General features: G+C 31.7%; 3 protein-coding genes and 1 non-coding gene across 8 annotated transcripts; 1 reads left to right on the forward strand and 3 right to left on the reverse strand.

Annotated features, from left to right (window-relative positions):
• The first annotated feature begins 396 nt into the window (after positions 1-396).
• Positions 397-1648, forward strand: LOC126671546 (uncharacterized). The gene is made up of 3 exons (XM_050365323.2): positions 397-568; positions 662-1002; positions 1367-1648. The coding sequence occupies exons 1-3, from the start codon at positions 520-522 to the stop codon at positions 1451-1453; spliced, it is 477 nt and encodes a 158-aa protein (XP_050221280.1). The 5' UTR covers positions 397-519; the 3' UTR covers positions 1454-1648.
• Positions 1649-3810: 2162 nt separating this feature from the next.
• On the reverse strand, positions 3811-3881 carry TRNAG-GCC (transfer RNA glycine (anticodon GCC)). The gene has a single exon. It is a non-coding gene; the product is annotated as a tRNA-Gly (tRNA).
• Positions 3882-5116: 1235 nt separating this feature from the next.
• On the reverse strand, positions 5117-8089 carry LOC126673404 (perakine reductase-like). 5 transcript variants are annotated; one of them, XM_056105223.1, is made up of 9 exons: positions 7878-7969; positions 7717-7802; positions 7586-7634; positions 6828-6995; positions 6538-6747; positions 6291-6463; positions 5943-6039; positions 5642-5795; positions 5117-5566 (listed from the first exon to the last, which is right to left on the reverse strand). In XM_056105223.1, exons 4-9 carry the CDS (start codon positions 6969-6971, stop codon positions 5358-5360), a joined length of 987 nt encoding a protein of 328 aa, XP_055961198.1. In that variant the 5' UTR covers positions 6972-6995; positions 7586-7634; positions 7717-7802; positions 7878-7969; the 3' UTR covers positions 5117-5357. The 5 variants fall into 5 exon arrangements, with proteins under 5 accessions (XP_055961198.1, XP_050223500.1, XP_050223499.1 ...); XM_050367543.2 differs by having other exon boundaries at positions 7713-7802; XM_050367542.2 differs by having other exon boundaries at positions 7586-7802.
• Positions 8090-9443: 1354 nt separating this feature from the next.
• On the reverse strand, positions 9444-11736 carry LOC126673405 (perakine reductase-like). The gene is made up of 7 exons (XM_050367545.2): positions 11421-11736; positions 10980-11147; positions 10624-10833; positions 10349-10521; positions 10161-10257; positions 9897-10050; positions 9444-9803 (listed from the first exon to the last, which is right to left on the reverse strand). The coding sequence occupies exons 1-7, from the start codon at positions 11478-11480 to the stop codon at positions 9625-9627; spliced, it is 1041 nt and encodes a 346-aa protein (XP_050223502.1). The 5' UTR covers positions 11481-11736; the 3' UTR covers positions 9444-9624.
• Positions 11737-17696: the final 5960 nt, after the last annotated feature.

Genomic DNA, 17696 nt, shown 5'->3' on the forward strand with positions numbered 1-17696 from the left:
CCCCAACAACAAGAGATGACCCAAGAATAGGAGATGGTTGAGGAGATGGCCTAAGAGCTCCATCTCTTCCAAGTGGCCAAAGGAGAACATTTCATGGTCGAAAGATGCAAGCAGCAACAATGTCTAAAAGAAATATGATGGCTGCTGATTACATATAGAGGCTATGGATAGGTGGAAAAGTTAATGCTACATAGGTTAATAACAACGGCTAATTATATGTCAAATCAGTCGAATTAACGTTCAAACACGCTGCTGTTAGACGGGGGTATATTCGTTCCACTTTAGTAACGTTAGAGTCATTTTTAAGACTCGAAAAACATTAGGGGGCTAGGAGCCAAAGGCAAAACATTAGGGTCATATTTGTACCTTAACCAATTGAACTTTGAAGTAAGCATTGAGCCGTGCTTAAACAAAGAACTTGTAAAAAAAAAAAAGACAGGCTTGGAGCTGGACTGGTCCGGTAATTAGAAGAAAAAAATGTAATTCAAAGTTGCAGTGTTCATCAATCGGACAAGTGAAATGGCAGAGAAATTGGCTCCTGAGAAGCGCCATGCTTTCATCCAGAACGGTCTCTGTTTATCTCTTATTTTTATTTGTTTTTGTTTTGGTATACCATTTGTTGAGCTAACTGCTGATACCTTTGAAATTGACGATGATTTAGGGCAAAGAGTGTTCGAATGGGATCAAACCCTGGAGGAGGTAAATATGTACCTAAATTTACCTCCAAATGTACCTCCGAAGCAATTCTACTGCAAGATTGAGTCCACTCATCTTCAACTTGGCATCAAAGGCAACCCTCCTTACCTCAATCACGACCTCTCTTGTCCAGTCAAGACTGATTCTTCTTTTTGGACTTTAGAGGATGGCATAATGCACATAACACTTCAGAAGAGGGAGAAGGCTAAAACTTGGCCCTCTCCAATACTGGGTCAAGGTCAGCTCGATCCTTACTCCACCCATGCTGAACAGAAGCGCCTCATGCTTCAGAGGTTTCAGGAAGAGGTGAATGCTTTTGCCTGTCTTTGTATAATGCTACATATTTTTAGTTGAATGCACTATGCTTGCTTAGTTTGCCAATCATCATTTGTTTTGTGGGTCTATGGCGCGAATGGGATGAAACATTTTTGATTTGTTAACTTGCTTGATTAAGAACACTGGACTTGCTTATTCATTTGCTGTGGAAATCTAGGGAAAGTATATACTGTGCTATTAAAATCATTATTTATCATCATTGAGCTAATTTAACCTTATCCGCTACTTAAATTTTGTGATAATATAACCATTCTTCAAGTTGACTTGATGTATATGCTTGGAATTGTTTTCCCATTAACACAGCGCTCTAATAATAAAGTATTTCTTTATGCAGAACCCTGGTTTTGACTTCTCACAGGCTCAATTTTCGGGGAACTGTCCTGATCCTAGAACATTTATGGGTGGAATTCACTCTGGTTAACAACCAGGATGTGCTTAGATGAGTGTCATTAAACTCTAACCAATCTCTAGTAAATAAAACATTCTATTTGTTGCTTCTGTATTAGCTTGTTAACGAATATTATGGCTATATATTTGAAATAAGCAGACTAAGATTTGCCCCTTGTTTATTGTAAGTAATATTCTTTGTTTATAATTAACATTCGGTTGTCCTTCACTTGTTTGTCAATTAACTATGTGCGCCTTATTAATAGTCCTTCGTGCGATGACCACCAAATCCTATACGACCCACGGATCTTCCCGATGATAAGTTTCATTATGGGATGGCGGTCGGTGTTGGTGGGGAGATATTACCTGAAACCCTTGAAAGAATGATCGAAATATGCGAGGTTTTTCTTGTTGATATTCAAGCTTTGATAAAGGAATTTGATGGTACTGTAAAGCTTGTTGATTTACACAAAACTAGATTTTCTACTTTGTTGCCCAGAATTGGCGTTTTAAAGGTGCCGTCTGAGGAGTCTGTGTTTATGGATGTGGAGGAGGTTAGGGAGTAGTGTTGTGTGGTTTCACTGGAAAGGTGGGGAATTGGGGATTTCCCCATTTTGGGCTGATCCTACTGGTGCAGGGGATAGTTTCTTAGGTGGCTTTGTTGCTGGCTTGGTTCAAGGTTTTACTGTTCCTGATGCTGCCTTGCTTGGTAATTTCTTTGGTTCTCTTACCGTTGAGCTGATTGGATTGCCTTCCAGGCTTTTGCAGGTTTGTTTCAGTCGTTGTATGTGTTTTTTTTTTCTTGCTACTATTTCTGTATTTCATATTTTTGCTTCGTAGAGTTTTCCATCATCCTTTGCAGAATCTGGGAGAGATAATTAAGAATATGTTGCATGTGATAGATTAACATTCAACTGTAAAGCATGATTATGCATATGAATACTTGAGATTGACCCTTCAACCAAAAAACAAAATGGCATAATTAGGGGGAAGGATATTGTTTCTTACGAAATTAATGACCTAAGCAAACTCGAGAGATGTTGAAGTAATTGCAATTGTATTTTTTTGTTGGGAATTTTTTGGAAATATCTTCGGTGATTGACTTGTAATTCCAAATTCCAGTGGACTTTGGACTTTAGAGTACTAAGATCATCTATCGATTACCAGTCTCCTAAGTAGCACAAACAATTCATTCAAATGTGCCGGAATCTTGCGTTTCCTGACATGAAATTCATTTTTAACATAGCTAACATCAAAATAAGACCGTTTCCCCCCGTATCCGAGTCTGTGCTACATAGAGAGGCTCTTTAGTTTGTGATTTTTGTTTAAGTTTTATATGGAAGAGATTCATTGCAACTCAATTTTACTTGGACATCCTGAGTTTTGGCTTCTAACAGAGCCAGATTCCATTTGTTTTTTACATCTGTATAAAGAAGTTCATGATTTTGATTATTTTCCTTTTAATCCATTAGTGCAAGGCACTATAAAAAGAATCAGCAATTATACACTAGTTTTTATTTCTGGATGGGATATAAGAATCTCATCCTGAAGTCAGTCTCTTCCGTTGGTAAAAATGACGAATTACTGGAAACGAATATGGGTAGTTAAAAGTAGGTTTTAACATTCTAGCTGTAAAAGTTATTTTATAGCACATAATAAGGTTCCTCTCTATTTCTGAGTTTGAGAAGTGAAACTGGGGGCAAAGATGTACAAATATGACTTGAGTAATTAATTATAGCATATCAGATTGAATATGCCTTTTCAAGATCTAAACCTTTGCACTTCCGCCTTGTAGAGAGTGAAGGATGAAGTACAAAAGAGAATATGTTGGCTTCTTCTGTTACTATGTTAATTCTAGCTTCTCATATTTAAGTTGTTCCAAATTGGCAAAACCCATATGGAATCCCATGTTTTTTTACCAATTATTTGTTTAGAAGTCCTTGCATCGAATGAGGTATCTTTTCGGATAGTTGTACTTATAATTAGACAAATTCAAGGCATGGTCACCAACGTAAGCGAGAGTGAACATAATTTAAAGCAGTCTGTTAAAAGTTTAAAACCGATAAAATTAGTTAAATTAACTAAAAATTGAGTTAACTAAATTTAATCAGAATCTTAATAATATAAAATCTAACCGACCAATTTAATTTAGTAAAACCAATAAAAATATAACGAGTAATTATTAATAATAAATAAATAATATTTAGTTGATTTAGTTAATTAAATTTTTGAAACCCTTAAAACGTGACTGAACCAAAATAAATTATTAATAGAATTAACCAAAAACTTTTAATTTAATATTTGCTCACCCTCAATCTGAAAAGAAATTGTTGTTCCTTGAAAAATTAGTCTTTTTGTCTATATTCAAAACCAAAAAAATGAAAAACGTTATGCACCAGCCGGGAATCGAACCCGGGTCTGTACCGTGGCAGGGTACTATTCTACCACTAGACCACTGGTGCTGTATTGGCTTTCCCCATTAGGATATATAGATTTAAAGTATCTCCAAAGTAACAAAACTTTACATACTTATAGTCTAAATCTTATCTACAGTATTAGGGATGGCAATGGGGCGGGGTGGGGACGGGGAAGCCATCCCCATCCCCATCCCCGCGTCTATGGGGAATCCCCATCCCCGTCCCCATTTAATTAATGGGGATAAAATCATCCCCGTCCCCATCCCCATGTGGATCACCGTTCCCCGTACAATTAAATATAATTCATAAGATATTTTATTATTTTCATAAGATATTTTAAAAAAAATCATTATAAAAAATATTATTACCTTTTATAATATTATATGTTTATATAATATTATATGTTTATAACTAAATAGAAACTAATAAAAAGAATTATTTAAAATTATAAATAACATACTAAAATTTATAATATAATATAAATATATATAAATATAAATCGGGTCCCCATGGGGACGCGGATGGGGATCCCCATAGGGTGGGGACTATCCTCCCCGTCCCCTCCCCATCTCCGTGGTTGGGGAATGATTTTCCCCCATCCCCGTACCCATGGGGGTAATTGGTGGGGATTCCCCGTCCCATTAGGGGTGGGTCCCCACGGGGAACGGGGAATCCCCTCCCCATTGCCATCCCTATACAGTATATATAAAACGCATTTACATCAATAGTTTTTTTTACTTTATGAATATAATTATTAATTAAAAAACTATTAAATTAATCACTAAAGTTAGAGAACTAGCTACATAGTACTAAATAAAATAAACTAATATATTAAAAAATTATTTAGAGTACTAATTGAAATAGACGATTTCAAATATTTAATAATTATTATATTACTTAATCATCTTAAATTCTAAATAGGATAAAACACTTCTAATAAATTACTATTTTAATTATTATTTAATATTATCTATTTAAATTCTATGTAATTTTAAAGTTTGAGTGTCAATTAAAAAAATTAAACTATTAAGATAGTCATCTAAAATATCAAATAAATTAGTATTTCAATTATTATTTGATATTTAAATATAATTTATAATTATAAAAATATTTGTTAATCAAATATAAATATCATTATCCCAATTCATAATAAACATAATTATAATAATTGAACGAGTTACGCTACAAGTCATGTATGAAACACGTAAAGCGACACTAATGTAACTAAAAAGAAAACGACTTCACAGCAAATATATGTTTTGTTGTTGTTAAAGCATGAGTTCAAATGCCAAACATGGATTTCTTCATAAAATAGGCCAACAAAAACAAATCACTCGTACAATTCATTGACCATCTTGCATCATAGAACAGCAAAAGTGAACTTCAATTTCCATTGCCAAATTTATAATCACTAATCAGATGACAATTTTTTTCTGATTTTGAACTGAATTAGCAGTACTTATTCAACACAACAATCAGTGAATGTGAACTTGATGATTGACTTTTCCTTCTGTTTTCAGGTCAAATGATGCTTGATGAGGTTGCTGCTGTTTGTGCATTTTCAGGCAGTGGTGTATCAGCAAACTTAAAGGTAATTGGGAAATTGTTAGATCTAACCCCAGCTACTTCATCAATCGGTACAGCATCCGCAATTTCCTTCAGCTCATCTTTAGTTAGATTGATTCTCAATGCTTCAATATTGTCAATCAAATTTTTAATCTTTGTTGTCCCTAATAAAATTAGACAAGATTAGCATAATGGTGATTCTAGTACGCTCAAAAACATGATAGAAGAACTTGACTCACCAGGGATCGGAACAACATCATCTCCTTGATTAAGAACCCATGCAAGGGCAAGCTGAGCAGGAGTGCATCCATATTTTTTGGCTAAGTTTTCGATTCGAGTATAGAACACCTTGTTCTTTTCGACATTTTCTCCTGCAAATCTTGGATATGATTTCTACAATAAGACAATGCAGATCATGAGTTAGCAAGCATGTGCATTTACATAAGCAACAAGGAGCATTGATATTAATACAAAAATACCATCAAAATGGAAATTCAATTTTTGGAATAACTAAACGATTGTTTATTATTAGTTCCATACAAGTATAGTCTCTGAAGGCAAACTTTCGGTAACTGCTTTGCCCCCGAAAAATCCTCGACCAAGAGGGCTATATGGAACTATTGCAATTCCAAGTTCCCTGCAAGAGTACCCCAATAAATAGCATAGAATCTCACTAGAACTATAATTTATTTAAAACCTGGAAAGAATTCCAATATCATTGACTTGTATTACATCACGTCTATGTAGCATTGACATAAACACGGCAAAACAATGTTATTTTAAGTTTTCTATGTTAAAAATGAAGTTTCATGTCCAAAATGTCAAGTTTCCAGAAACGTTGATTGAATGAAGTGTTTGTGATACTTAGCATCACATAGACAGCATTACCTGCAAAGTGGGACTATCTCTTCCTCGAGATCACGAGTCCAAAGTGACCATTCCATTTGCACCGCAGTAACGGGATGGACTTTGTGTGCCCTCTTTATTGTGTTAGGACTTGCCTCAGACAGACCAATGTACTTAATCTTTCCTTCTTCCACCAACTTCTTAAGCTCTCCCATCTGCATCCCAAAAAATTATTATGATAAAGCATACCAAACTTTCTACTAAAATACAGTGTGCATGTTGGCCATACAGTTTCCTCAATTGGTACTGAAGTGTCGACACGGTGTTGATAGTAGAGATCAATATATTCCACATCAAGACGCTTTAGACTAGCCTCGCAGCATGCACGAACATACTCAGGACTGCCATTAATCGAGGCTTTTCGAAAATCATAGTTGCTGGCATCAACACCAAATTTCGTAGCCAACTGAATCTTTTCTCTAGGTAATTGCTTTAATGCCTGCAAGATACAAAGACAGTTGCATTATAAATGCAGTCAAAAAAATCCTGAAATCAAAAAGAAATTGGACAAAACCTTACCTTGCCAACTAAAATTTCATTAGTGTAAGGTCCATAGCAATCAGCTGTATCAAAAAATGTGATTCCTCTAATGAATGCTTCTTTGATGATTGAAATGCCAAACTCATCAGAGACTGGGGCATTGTACATACCACTAAGCCCCATACATCCAAACCCTAACTTCGAAACCTGTAAAAACACACCATCAATAAAATACAACAGACAAGCAGTGGCGGAACCAGGATTCCAACTTAGGAGGGTCGAAATTTTTACGTTCGGCTATTTAAAAAATCAAACGGCTGTAAATATGGTGTAAATCTGTTAATTTGTAGTTATAGGGGCGGTTTTAACCGCCCCTACAAAGAAAAAACCGCCCCTAACACATGTAGGGGCGGTTTCTAGGGGCGGTTATAACCGCCCCTACTGAAAAAACCTAAAAATTCTATTTTTTTTTTAATTTTTTCCGACGAGGAGGGTCGGCTGACCCTCTTCGACCCTCCCTGGTTCCGCCCCTGCAGACAAGGACAAGTTTTTATGTAGACCGAATCTAACACGTCACCCATAGATTAAGTCAATCATATTATAACACCTCACTAAATTAATATCAAAATTGTAATAAACGTGTAATAGATGTGTTCAGATTTTGATAATGATATTATAATTTTGCCATCATTTTAACAAAATGTTATAATGTGATCGGTTTGGCTTATGGTTGACGTGATAAACTCGATTTATCTAAAAAATTCTGGGCAGAGAAATGCACAAACACATAAACTCACACAATGAAAGTTGTTGTCCCTCCCTTACCAAATGCTTATTGTTGATCGGCTGAACCAAAATTACTAATTACTTCACTGAAATTAACCAGAAAGAGACAAACTATGTACTTAAAAGCATAAAAAATACCAACGAGGCATAGTTCAAATGGTATGAGCATTAAGCAACAAACTGGTTCAAAGCTCGTAGGTTCAGTTACTCCTTTGAGCGCTCTTCTTTCTGATTATTAAAGAAAACATAAAAAAATGCCACGAATTGTATATAAAGAGCAAAGAGTTAAGAGACATTGTATACCTGGAATCCTAGGGTACCAAGTTTTGTTCTTGGTATTGGTATAGTTTTTTGGTTCTGTTCGTCCGCCATATCTTTGATCTGGGTTTTTCTTTTCTTTCGCAATTCAAATACTATTTACAGAAGAAGAAAAAAGCAGAGGACTTTGACTGTCAAACCATTCTCAACAAGGACAGTGGACCATTACCCATACTGTTGTTTTAGTGGCTGATGCTCGCATTGCTATTTTAGAAAAAGTTACCTAGTATTTGTGGATAACAAGTGCGAACATTGGTCGGTTCGGTTAGGAAACGACCGAAATTGACCAATCAAAATTTGTAAAAATTTAAAATTAAACCGAATTAAATTGAACTTTTAAATATTTGTGACTAATAATTTTTTTATATATATTTATATGTTATATATAGTAATAAATAACAAAACATATAAATATATTTATATTATTTTTATATATATATTCGGTTAAGTCGGTTTTTTAATTTTTTTTGTTCTCCAAAATGCTCAAACCGGACTGAAAATCACACCCCAAACTTTTACTTTAATAGAAATTGAACCAAACCATTTCACCAATTAACCAAGCCAAACATCAGTCGGTTGGATTCAAATTTTTAATATGGTTCGGTTTTTGCTCTCCTTCTAAATGTGATGGAAACACCCATGTTAGGAAAATATGGAACATATAAATAGAAAAGAGCGAGTAATTTATTGTCTTAGAGTTTTTGGTTTGATATGTTATCTAATCCACGATTGTGATTTTTATTTCGTGTTCATGAATGTATTTTCTCATATATTGCGTTCTTTCTAGTTCAACAATTGATATCAGAGCTAAATTTGACTAGACGGAAAAATGTGATTTCAGATAAAAAAACTCGAGAAATGGTGATTCTGGATAAAAAAATTCAAAGAGTGGTAAGTCGGAGCCACTCTGGTGTACAACGGATTGAAGTCAAACTCTGACTAAAGTTGACCAATATGAAAAAAAAAATTACATTTGAGGAAGAGATTATTGAATAACAAATGTGATGAAAAATTTCATATTAAAAGAAAATAAAAAGAATATGAAAGATATAAATGAAAAAAGACCCACTACTAGCACGTTGCCTCCGAATTTCAATTTTTATTTTGAATTCATGAATATATTTTCTTATACATTGCATTCATTGTGATCCAACAATATGTATACAAGCTTAATGTCTGCGAAAAAGATTAATCAGTGTCGATATCGTTGGTTTGGTTTAAGGCCATGTTTAAAAACCAGGCTGGACCAGCCTGGTGGACTGGTTTGATCTGGAAGCAGTTGATGGTCTGGTTTAAAAGGAGTTAAGAACCAGAATTTCGTTAGATTGCAAGCTGACCAGTTGTTGATAGGTTTGATCAGATTTGAACCAATAAAACCAAAAAATGGACTTGTCATATAAAATTAAAAAATGTAAGAGATATTTTTATAGACAGACCGAAAACAGCCACTTAAACTGATCCGACTAGATGAATTGTAAATCGATGCAGCCGTTAATTTGTGTAATTTTCAAAACAATGATTTAAAGCTTAAACCTAAACTAATCCAAAAAATTTACTTATTCACCTTTGATTTGAATTAAGTTTACCCATTAAAATTACATAAACTGTGACATACAGTACGCTGCTGAATTTGATAATCAATAAAACAGCTATAATTCAGAATAATAATATCAGATTAAACAGTTCAAGAACAAATTCATCTTGTCTGCAATTTGTTCATTCAAGTTGCAGTTTAGGCATATTGAGGCAGTGGTGTATCAGCAAATTTGAAGGTTTGCTTATAGTTGTAAGATCTAACTCCAGCTACTTCATTAATGGGAACAGCATCGGAGATCTCCTTCATCTCATCTTTCGTTAGCTCGATTCTGACAGCCTCTATATTGTCTATAAGATTTTTAATCTTCGTTGTCCCTATAGATACATATTCGAGAAAAATGTGGAATTTAGTACATTCATCTGTATTGAAGAGTTTCGAAAAACATGAAATATAAGAAGAGGGCTCACCGGGGATGGGAACAACATCGTCCCCTTGATTAAGAACCCAAGCAAGGGCAAGCTGAGCAGGACTACATCCGAATAACTTGGCCAAATTTTCTACCCGAGTATAAAATATCTTGTTCTTCTCGATATTTTCTTCTGTGAATCTCGGATGGTTTTTCTAAAATGAGAAGACAACTATTAGCCTAAATGTCATTTGTGTATAAGACTCCGCGTTCAGTAATAATAAAAAAAGAACTCCTTTCGAAATTGATAATGCATGTTTTATACCAGTACAGTCTCTGCAGGCAAACTTTCCACAACTGCTCTGCCCCCAAAAAAGCCTCGACCAAGAGGGCTATATGGCACTATGGAAATTCCAAGTTCCCTGCATGGTTCACACCATCAAACGCCTCTTACATAACAAAGATCAACGACCTACAATATGAACAAAGCTCCAAGATGCGTATGTTTGGTACCTGCAAAGTGGAATTATTTCGTCTTCAATGTCGCGAGTCCAAAGTGACCATTCCATCTGCACGGCAGTGATGGGATGAACTGCGTGTGCTCTCCTTATGGTGTCAGGACTTGCTTCAGATAATCCGACATACTTAATCTTTCCTTCTTCCACTAACTTCTTAAGCTCTCCCATCTGCCAGCACAAAAATTAATTGAAATGGAATTAGAAAGAGATGCCCCATGCCGTCAATTTTGAAGTGTCCTTAGAACACATGGGAAAAGATAATGGTCGTACAGTTTCCTCTATCGGTATTGAAGTGTCAATACGATGTTGATAGTAGAGATCAATGTAATCCACATCAAGACGCTTAAGGCTAGCCTCACAGCATTCACGAACATATTCCGGTTTGCCATTGACCGAGGCATTTGCATAATCAGTTCTGTTGATAACAATACCAAATTTGGTGGCCAGCTGGATTTTCTCTCTCGGCAACTGCTTTAGCGCCTGCAATACATATGCATATCGACAGTTGACACAAACAAATATAGATGCTATATATCGCAATTTAAAGTTCATAAGCTTCAATATAGCAAGATGTTACTTAATCATGGTTTCATATTTCAAAGCAAGCCGGTGTTTGCAAGCCTTACCTTCCCAACCAAAACTTCGTTAGTACGAGGTCCATAAACATCAGCTGTGTCGAAAAATGTAACCCCTCGATCAAATGCTTCCTTAATCATTGCATTGCAAACCTCTTCAGAGACAGGGCCATTGTACATGCCACTAAGCCCCATACATCCAAATCCTAACTTTGAGACCTGAGAATCAGATTAAGATTAGGTTGTATATATGGACCTTGGTCAGTGTTAATAGCTAGATTTTATAATCACTCTGAATAATCAAGTGGATTACTGTACACTGACCATAAAAAAACATAATTTCTTTAAACTACGGTTTGAAAATTGGAGCAGAAGATGACCAAAAATCACAACATTTTGCAATAACTTATGTATTTGATTCAGATGTATACTTTGAATAAAATTAAAGGCAGAAAATGAAAGAAGAAGAGATATGGGTATTTGTTTTTTCACCTCTAAACCCTGGTTACCGAGTTTGACTCGTGGAATTACAATTTGTTGATTCTGTGCCATGTCCGAGTGAGCGAGTGTGAGAGAGGAAGTGGTTCGTTCTTTATTATCTTATTTAGAGAAGTGGAGTTGGTTCAGCGATTGACTTGTTGGCTTGTTGCTCTAGTCACTGACGCATTGTCACACGTCAGCACTACCCCCGGCGATGAACTTAGAACGCACGGTCATATGTCAGCAACATCTTCCACCTACTTTACAAGTGACAAAGATACCGGTGGGGCAAGGGATGGCCACCCCTTTCTCCGGTGATACCGGCCCTTTTTCATATTACATTCGAACGTTATTTTTTGAGCAAATTACGCTGACATCTCTAATGTATATTGTAAATAACACTTTAATATCGTTTATTTCAAAATTCTATTTAATAATTTTTTAATTTTAATTCCATTAACTATTAGATCCCTTCATTAATTTTGACACTTATTTTCAAACGATTTAATATCTCACATTTAATTTTACGAACGATTTGATTCTTCATTTTTAATTTTATTTAACGATTTGTTACCTCACTTTTAAACGATTTGGTCATTCAAATTAACAGAAAAGTCTCCCAGTTAATGGAATTAAAATTGAGGAACCATTAAGTTGACTTTTAAAACAAGAGATACCAAACTGTTAATTATAGTATAACTCAGGGATCTCAAATTTGCTCTTATTTTTTCATTTTGAATTTTAAAAATCTCTAAGTTTTCATTTAATAATAATATAATTAAATTCTCTCACATTTGCTCTTCCTTTTTTTTTAAAAACCCTAGCCGCAACAAAAAGGAGGTGATTTTGGCTATTTTTTGGTTCAAAATCACCTCCCCACCTTTGAGTTTAATTTATTTTGCATCCATAATCACATATCTGAGATCTGTTGATTTTTCTTTCTTCTTTTATGGATGTTTTGTCCTTTTTAGTGGAGTTTTGATTGTTACCCTTTATGGATTTTGCAGTTTATTTATGGAAATATCTGTGAAATGTAAATTTGAAATTCTATCAATAGAAATTTTATTTCTAATATTCTCTCAATCGGACTCATTTAAAGAACAAAGAGTCGATTTGCGGTTATAAATAACCTTCGAGTGGAGCGGACAGATCGCCGAGTTGCACATTCAAAGAGTTTCGTCAACATGATTGAAAAATTAGATATATTTTTCTGTCATTTTATTGATGTTCTATTGTTATGCCTCTTAAATGTATTAATTTATTTAATATTCGATCAAGTTGTACTTTTATTTCTCTATTAATGAAATTTTCATTATTCTAAAAAAACAAAATCCTCTCATATTTATCATAATTCTCACTTTGATCCCTTTTATTCAAAAATCAAACAATTTGACTCCTCACTTTTGATTCTGTTAATAATATATCCATCTATTTTTGATGTTAGTCAATCAAGTCAAAAGAAATTAATTTCAAATTTGAGGAACGAAATCGTAGATAAAATTTAAAATGAGAGATCAAATTCTTTTTTTTGAAATTAATTTTTTTTATTTAGTTATTTGAGTCAGGTGAATAACATAAAAAATGGATGGAAGGAATAATCATTTATGTTATTGACATAAATAAAAATGAAGATTTAAATTGTTTGATTTTCAAATAATAACTAAAATGTGAATTATGATGAGGAACTTCAGAATAATTATGACATATGTTGACCAAGTCTAACTTTACTTTTTACACACTAATAAAGTAATCAATTTCAGTATAACATCTCATACTTTTACTTCTTAATAGACCAAAAAGATAAAATTTAATTATATTGTTATTGCCAATGTGGGCCTAGCTTGAATAGCTAAGGCACCTCTAAGTGCATCAAGAGGTTGTGGGTTCGAACCACGCCTCGGTAACTAACAACTAACAAATAAGACTCGAAAGAGTCGATTTCCACCTTTGATAAAAAAAAATTATATTGTTATTAACTTGAGTAACTTAAATGAATTTAATGTATTTATTATTTTAAATTTAAAAGTTTTGTTTTATATAAATGTTAATTGTTAAAAAATAATATAATTAAAACATTTCAATTTAAAAAAAATTGGCTTTTTCATTAATGGAAATTACTCTTTGTACGCTTTTTATTAATAAATATACAAAATTATGTTTTGATTGTATTTTTTTCATTGTAAAAATATACTTTTTAATATTTTTTCAATCTATTAAAATTTACCAATAATCTATCAAGATCATAACTTTATAAAAAAGAAAAGAAAAATTAAAGCAATTTTTTGCAAAAAAATAAAAACAATCTAAGCGTGTTTTTACAAATAATTAGCCAAATATAAGTATTTTGTAAACGCTAAATGTACATATTAAACCTCACGTTTGAGTCGGTTTTGAATTTGGGCCCTAATAAACTTTTTTTTCGATTGAGGTAGTTAACATTATAAAAAATAATTCACATCGGATGCTTATAACCTAAAATGCCACATGTACGTTAGTGACTGGCCAATTTAGCGCTGATGTATAGATTCGATGGATCGAATTGGCCAGTTATTAATGAACACATGGCATTTTATGTTCGGAGAGTATGATGTGAATTTTTTTTATAACGTAAAATAGTTTCATCAAACAAAATTTATTAAGGTTCAAATTTAAAATCAAATTAAACAAGAGGGCTCAATATATACATTGGCCTTTTATACAAGATCCTTCTAATTAAACTGGCCTTCCCTTGTTAAGCCCAAAAATTAGATCAAGTTCAAAACAATATAAGTCCAAATAAGGTCATAGATAATGTTGCCAAATGTGGTGTCTATTCGTTATTGTCAAAAAGTTTAATCATTTGAAAATATTCTATTTTTTTGATTCTTTTTTATTTATGAGTTTATTTTTAAAATTTTCAATTTTAACCTATTTTTTATTTTTTTCTTTTAATTTTAGTCATTTGTGAAAGGAAAAAAAATTCAAATAAAATTCTCATATTATTTCATTTTTGAACTTCATCATGATAAACATACAAATTAAAACAATATAAAATAATATAAACCAAATATTCGAACTTTCTTCCACTTCGGTTTGGACAATGTTTACAATTAAAAGTAACAATTGAAAAATGGAGTAGAATTGAAGATTTTGAAAGATGAGGTCATAAACAAAAGAAATTAAAAAATAAGATATTTTTGGGTTATTAGACCTTCTCAAAAATTTAGTTGGTAAAATCGATAAGGTCATTAAACCGGTAAAGATAGATGATTAAAGGTTAAAGGTAAATTGAAGATTGAAATAGGATTCAATCATAAATTAAAAATAATATTTATTTTATTTTTAAAATATTAAAAATATCATTGAACTTTTTACAAAAATATCTTTTAAAAAACCATTAACTTCACAAAATTTAATAATAAAAATATTATTGAACTAATAAACTTTTCATGATTGATTTTTATTATCATGTCTTTTGTCCTTCAAATTCAAAAAGAATTATATTAAAAATTACTAATTACAACATTAACATTCATATCTCGAAAATATTACTATACTAATTGATAAATTCAATTCCACGTAATAACATAATGAACAAAGTTCTATGGGATTCACCAACCGAAGTGGATTTAAGGACTCACCGAAAAATAATAAGTCGAAGATAATTGAGGCCGAATTCGCCGACTTAAAATATAATCTATATGGATTCGCCTAATAAGCATTGACCGAGCCTCACTTATAAGGGTAACCAAACTCATAAATCGCTTGTTTCGAAATTAAAATCAAACACACACGAAAAGGGTTTTCTATTGAATCAGTCGGGCTGATCGGTTTGACAGCCACCTTCATATATTGCCTAATGATAACGACATTTTATCATTACTATTGTAATCATATTGTTATGTGAATTGCCATTACAATATGTTTTAATTATATTTATGGCCCAGTCACCAAAATGAAAACCACTATATATAACACTTTGCTTAAGAGAAATACTCTTTTTTATATAAGTTAATTGTTTATATAAGGTCTCTTGAACTTGAATAGACAAAACTACAATGGATGATAGCATTAGCCACTAGGATAGTAGTGGTCGGCTATGTGCTAAAAACCCAACATTTTATATTTTATAAGTTGCATGCTCAATGTGGGTACATAAAGTATATAATGGTCAATTATTTAATTAAGTTGGTCGTTCTAATTTAAATAAAATTATATACTATAAATAAATACATTTTTATATGATACTTATTTAGTTATTAAATAACACTAAAGTAACTATCATTTATTGAAAAACTTTAAAATTTTATCTTTCATATTAATAAATATTTAAAGTTTAAAAATGTAACAGATGGTATTAAATTATAATCAAATAGTAATTGAGTTTTGAATAAATATTATAGTCACCGATGTTGAAACTCTTTTTTTTAATGTTGAATTTAAATCTTAATTATAGCAAAGTGGCGTAAAAAAAATAGAAATATTTGTTTGGTTGAACGCGGAAGATGCAATGAAAACAAATAAAATATTTTTTTTTAATAATTGGAGAGGAAGGAGCGCTTGTGGGTGGATTTGCCCACGACCTTGATATTTGCTGCCTAACGCTTATATCATTTGAGCTACAGTTTGTTGGTAAATAAAATAAAATAAAACTTAATTATATATTATTAATAGAATAAAAAATGAAATTAGTTCTACAATTCCTTATTAATGATTTTTATTTTATTTTATTTTATTTTCTCGTAAGTATTTTTCTAACTGAACATAAATTACGAAAAGCATTTTCATTTTTGTATTCCTTTCATACAGGCAAATTCCTATAAAAAATGATGTCTTCAACCTATGTATCCTCGTCTAATAAAGAATAACAAAGTAACTAATGAATAAAAATTAAGCAGAAAAGTCCAAATTGATAAGAACTTAAACTTTGAAGAAAGTGAATGCAATTTTCTTAAATAATAAGTACTAAAGTTAGTTTGATTACTTTACAGACTTTCCAAATGTCACCAACTCCTTGCAAAGGTCTTTAATAATTTGTTTTTGGATGGTTTAACTAATTGTGGAACCAATCAAAAGCTATAACTTTTACATCAACATAATAGTATTATTGGTTTAAATTTAAAGTTGTTTACATAATTAAGAATAGGCTTAATTCCTTAAAAAAACCCCACCTTACATTTTTTTTCGTTTATACCCTGACCTTATAAAAACACCATTTGTAACCAATTTTGGGTTTTTATGTTTCATCCCTACCCAAAAGTATTAAATTGTACTCTTTTCATTTGGAAAAGAGTTTAAAACATACTTTTTTCTATTTTAAAATATACAAATAAATCCTTAAACTTAAAAAATAATCAAATACATCCAAATAATTAAATATTTTTTTTAATTTTATAAAATAATAAAAAAATTAAAAAAAAAATATTATTTTAATTTTTTTGTCGGAAATATTTTTTTAAAAATTAATAAAAATTAAAAAAAGTAAAAAATTCGGAAATATTTTTTTTTTTTTTAAAAAAAATTATTTTTAATTTTTTGAAGAAGATGGTATTTTTGTACTATTAATAACATTAATATCTAATTAGTATATAAATTAAAAATGAAGGATTGTTTTAAACTCTTTTTCAAATGAAAAAAGTACAATTTAATGCTTTTGGGTAGAGATGAAACATAAAAACTCAAAATTGGGTACAAATGGTATTTTTACAAGGTCAGGGTATAAACGAAAAAAAAATTCAAGGTGGGGTTTTTTTAAGGAATTAAGCCTTAAGAATAACATTACCATCACTTTACAAATTGACTAGTTAAAGGTGCCTTTGTTTCCAATAACAGCATTAGTACTAAATGATACTCTCACTATTCTAATTTTTTATTTTTGCTGTTCAACTTTTAATCATAAAATTAGTTTTAAAATCTACTTAATTCAAAACAAATAATGATATGCTTAATTGTTCATAGAATATATTTTCAATTAAAAAGTATAAAGCTTCTAAAGTTTTAATGCTAAAAGGTTTAAAATATTTAATCATTCAAAAATATCCCATTCTTTCGATTTTTTTTTAGTTAATCACAAACTTTTAAAATTATAAATGTTACCGTATTTTTTTAATTTTCAGTTCCAGTTGTACCTATTTTTCATAATGGAGTTGTGCCATTATGTTCATATTCTGCACTTAGACTAAATAAACTCCTACTATTTTAAAAGGTAACAGAAATTGAGACTATATATGTGTCAAATATATGAAGGAAAATTGGACCTTATTCCAAGTTAAAAAAAACTCCAATCTAAAAAATGGGTACATTTGAAAC

Source organism: Mercurialis annua, linkage group LG3 (assembly GCF_937616625.2).
Source record: "Mercurialis annua linkage group LG3, ddMerAnnu1.2, whole genome shotgun sequence".
Lineage (NCBI taxonomy): Eukaryota > Viridiplantae > Streptophyta > Magnoliopsida > Malpighiales > Euphorbiaceae > Mercurialis > Mercurialis annua.